Below are 4,109 nucleotides of genomic sequence, written 5' to 3'. Positions count from 1 at the left end.
GCCGCCGCCGGGGCCCTTGCGGAGCCCTGCGCCCTTTACACCCAAAAGTGTCACTTGTCTGGCTTCGGCGCCGCGCCTGCCTGCTGCTGAACCCCTCTGTCGGTCGCTCGGTCGGCTCGCCTTGTCGATGGCTGCTGCTGCTGCTACTCGCTTGCGCCCGTAGAGCCCGCCCGCCGCCCCTCTGCACCGCGCCACCCCCTCCCACCCCCGCGTGGCCCTTTGCGGCGCTTGTATAGCGTTACCCTTGTCGCCGGCCGCGCGGGGGTCGCCGTCGTGTGACGCTCTGCTCTACCTCCCCCCTTCCGGCTCGTCATATCCTTCGTCACCTTTGCGGGAGCGCTCGCTCGCCTGTGTGTTTGTGTTTGTAGCGGGAAGGTCATGGTTTCCGACTCGCACCGTGTTCACACAATAACTGTCGCGGTGGGCTCAGCTGGCGCGCGGGGTGCGCTTGGCCGGGCCCGGGGCCCTGCCTGTTAGTTCTGTTTTCGGCCCGATTTGCCTTTTGTCTCGACTCGGCCTGCCGCCGCCGCCGCCGTGTTGTTTCAGGTGGGCCACTCATGTCGCTGAGTGGGATAGCGATAACACACCTAGCGTTGTCGTCACGTCACGTTACGGTAGGTCAGCGGCGTGGCGCGGCGTGGCGCCTCCCGTGTCGGGCTGCAAGTCATTGCCGCGCAGCGCTCTCCGCCAGAGAGGCAGGCAGACAGGCGGGCGCAGCAGGCGGCTTTCGGTTCGGCGCCCGATGTGTCAATAGCCCCCCCCCCCTCCTCGCAACTCTTTCTTTTCCACGGCACGCTTTCAGAATGTCAAAAATTCAGGAAAAAACAATGTCATAGCTCCACGATGATTCCAAAATCATGTTTGCGGCGGAATAGTGCGGCGTATCAGCATTGTCGTGTATCCTTTTTATCTCTGCACCTTTCTCGCGCCGTTTTTTTCCACCCTGGCGAGCGTCGTAGCGGCACTGAGAGGGCCCCACGCAAACAAACAACTCTGAGGGTGAAGGGCGCCCCCCCCCCCCCTCTCGCGCGGGGCGCTACTCGGACGAACGCCCTGGCCTACGCAAATACGTGCGCGGATCCTCCGTCTTTCTTTCTCTCTCTCTTTTATGCGAACTGACGCCAGCCAAGATTCTCTCCCCTCCCTCCACGTCGGCTGCGCCGCGCTGCGCCACCCGCCCGGAACACTCACCCCTCGCCACTATATCAATGTGCACGCATGGCAGGGTGAGTGAGTGGTGGGCGGTGACGTGGAGGTCCCTGGGCGGGGCCGGGGTGGTGGCGGTGTGCTATGGCCCGGTCGGCTCGGCCCCCCCGTGGTCAGACCTCGCTCGCAGTGCGGTGGCTTCCACGCGGCCCCTCCTGGAGCAAGCGCGCGCACTGCAGCAGCCGCACCCTCGCTCGCTCGCTCTTACTCTCCTTTCTCTCTCCCAGTCACTTCTCTCCACCGTCTCTCCTCCGCCGCTGCTGCCTGTGGGTGCGACGGGAGGACGGACGGACGGTGGCGGCCTTACGGACGCACGAGCATGGCGCGACGGCGGCGGCGGCTCCGCAAGACTGTCTGTGGAGTTATGTCTCTGCACCGCTTGTCTCGGTATTTCAAAAGGACGGCGCGCGGGGTCTCTAGAGCTACGGATGGGGTTGTAATTTCCTTGGCGGAAGAGAAGGAGAGGGGTCGGGGTCGGGGGGCAGCAGCGGGGCCCCCGCCCCCTCAACCACTGCAGCAGCACGCGTCCTCCGCGCATCCAAAGCAAACAACACGCGGCCCAAATCAGACTGCGGCGCTTCTTGCCCGGGGTCGGCTGTTCTCATTTCTGGTCGCTGCGCGGCGGCCGGGGCCGTGCGCACGGTGTGCGGCGCCTGCAGGGTCCGCAGGGCACGGCGCGGTCGTGATCTCTGAGATCTCACTGCGCGCATTATTCTGTTGTTGGAACTGTTGCGCGCATTAGTTTCGCCGTGCACTTCTAGAGAGAGAGAGAGAGAAAGAGAAAGACGAAGACGGGGGGAGGGAAGGGCTTACCGAAGGTGCGGGGAGTGAGAGGGGCTTGGGCGGTGGCGGTCGGGCCCGGGCCGGGCTAGGCTGGGCTCGGCGCGGCGCGGCTCGACTCGCGAGTATCGAGCGGCCGGGCCGGGGGCCGGGCCGGGCGTTGCGCGGAGCAGCAAGCCGGTCAAAAGCAGGGGCAAAGCTGGCGTGCGAGCGTGAGTGAGAGAGAGAGGGAGAGAGGGTTGGCAACAGTGTCGCCGGGCCGGGGGCCAACCACGGGCCTCCGTCATCGACAGCGCTTTTGCGACGTGTCCGACGCTCCGCGGCAATGTCAACATGAATACCGGGGGCGGGCCGGGGGCGCTCCACCTCCCGGGCCCTCACCCTCTGCCGCCACCCGCGGCAAGCTCATGCTCTTCACCTTCCTAACCCGATCTTCTCCTTCTCCGCCTCAATCGACGGATCGACGGCCACTGCGGCCCAGCCACTCTAGTGGGTCCCCTAACTCTATTCGGGCTGCAGTCGCCCGGTGCGGGTCGTGTGTGCGGTGGGTAGCGCCACGACCGCACGTCGGGCGCCAGTCGCCGTGGTGGTGTAGCCCACTGACCAAAAAGGGGTCTGCAGCGCGGCGAGCCCCAGGCGCAGCCGCGCTCCAGCTACGCCACTGGTCGCTTGCTTGTTGTGACCCTGGAGGGCCTGGGCCTGGGCTGGTCCTGTGGCCGGCCGGGGCGGGCGTTGTCGCTGCGCTCTTGCAGAACAGTATGCAGCGGAAACAAAACGAATCCAAGGAAACAGAACAAACCGGTCACGTTGCCTTGTGCGGCTCGGGGCGAGAGAGAGGGGGGGGGGGGGGGGGCTGAGCTTTGCAACAACGCTGCCTCCGAAAAAGTTGCTGCTTCTCGCCACTTTGCTCCACGTCGAGGCGTATACCCCCCCCCCCTTCCCTTTCCCCTGAGCCACTAGACATGGGCACTGTACAGAGCAGAGCAGTGGCACTGGCCAAACAGGGCGGCCACTGTAGTAAAGGGATACTGCTAGAAATTGTGAGGAAGGTGTCGTCGATGTAGGCACTTCTAGTGCGCCCGACTTATCGTGTTTTCTCTTCTCTGTTGCAGGAGGGCGCATTTGAGGAATTGCCTCGAGAAACTCAAAGAAATCGTGCCTCTCGGCCACGACTCGGCCCGACACACAACGCTCGGGCTGCTTACCAAAGCGAAAAGTTTTATAAAGGTGAGTGAGTCGAGGTCGGTGACCAACGGTCGGTCCCGACCCGACCCGGGCGACCCGGCGCCTGGCGAGGTCGAGGTAGGCAGACCCGCCGCGCGCCCCTGTCGCGCGGGACAGCCTAGGGAGGGTCCCGGTCGTCCGTCTAGGGCCTTCCAGTGCTGTACTGACGGTTGCTGTTTTCCAGACCCTGGAACGTCAGGAGCGAAAGAACTCGTCGCACAAGGACCAGCTGCGGCGGGAACAGCGCTACCTGGGGCGGCGCTTGGAACAGCTTGGCGGGTCGTACGCCACTGCGCTCGCTATGGGCGGCATGCAGCCCCAGAACGTGTCCAAGCGGCGGTCCGTCAGCGAGTGCTCCACGTCCACGGTATCGAGCACCTCGTCAGTCTCGTCATCCGTCTCGTCCATCTCAGAGTCAGGTGAGCGGGCCGTTACCACCATCGCCCATTGTCTAGTCCGGTACGAGAGTGGCGCCTAACTTGTCTGTATTGTCCTTCTAGATGAGGTGGACGTGATCGGGTACACGAGCACCCAGAGCGACACCGACGACCACTCGAGTGTTCAGAGCGCGTCCAGTGACAGCGGCGTCACCATGTCCACTTCACGACTCACTTTGTCGGAAATGGAAATGGAGATGATGGTCTAGGTGAGTATCGTGATAATACTTAGGCACTTGATAACGTGTATTATATCATCGTAATTACCTGTATTCTTTTTTTTCCTCTTTCGCGCAGTTGGGACGTGACAATACCGTGAGATGGGCGCGCTGCAGGGATCTGCCGCTCCGTACCAACGTACTACAGTATATTACAACACATCTGTCTAGTCAGCTGCATGCCTGCAATGCCTTCACAATGTAAATTATTTACTATGTAAATTGTACATATTTTTTTAAAGAA

At 62.8% G+C, this 4,109-nt stretch overlaps 1 protein-coding gene across 1 annotated transcript in view; it reads left to right on the top strand.

The window, feature by feature from the left end:
• LOC113203299 (max-interacting protein 1) overlaps positions 1–4,107 on the top strand; it is a 47,424-nt gene extending 43,317 nt beyond the window's left edge. The window contains exons 5-8 of the mRNA XM_026417913.2: positions 3,099–3,213; positions 3,395–3,629; positions 3,711–3,856; positions 3,945–4,107. Coding sequence (XP_026273698.1) covers positions 3,099–3,213; positions 3,395–3,629; positions 3,711–3,856 — 496 coding nt within the window. The 3' untranslated portion in view covers positions 3,945–4,107. The remainder of the gene's footprint in view (positions 1–3,098; positions 3,214–3,394; positions 3,630–3,710; positions 3,857–3,944) is intronic.
• Positions 4,108–4,109: the final 2 nt, after the last annotated feature.

The sequence above is a fragment of the Frankliniella occidentalis genome, unplaced genomic scaffold (assembly GCF_000697945.3).
Source record: "Frankliniella occidentalis isolate FOCC.00 unplaced genomic scaffold, Focc_3.1 Scaffold78, whole genome shotgun sequence".
NCBI lineage: Eukaryota > Metazoa > Arthropoda > Insecta > Thysanoptera > Thripidae > Frankliniella > Frankliniella occidentalis.
Note: the sequence above shows the minus strand (reverse complement) of the source record. Positions and strands in the feature narration are given on the sequence as shown.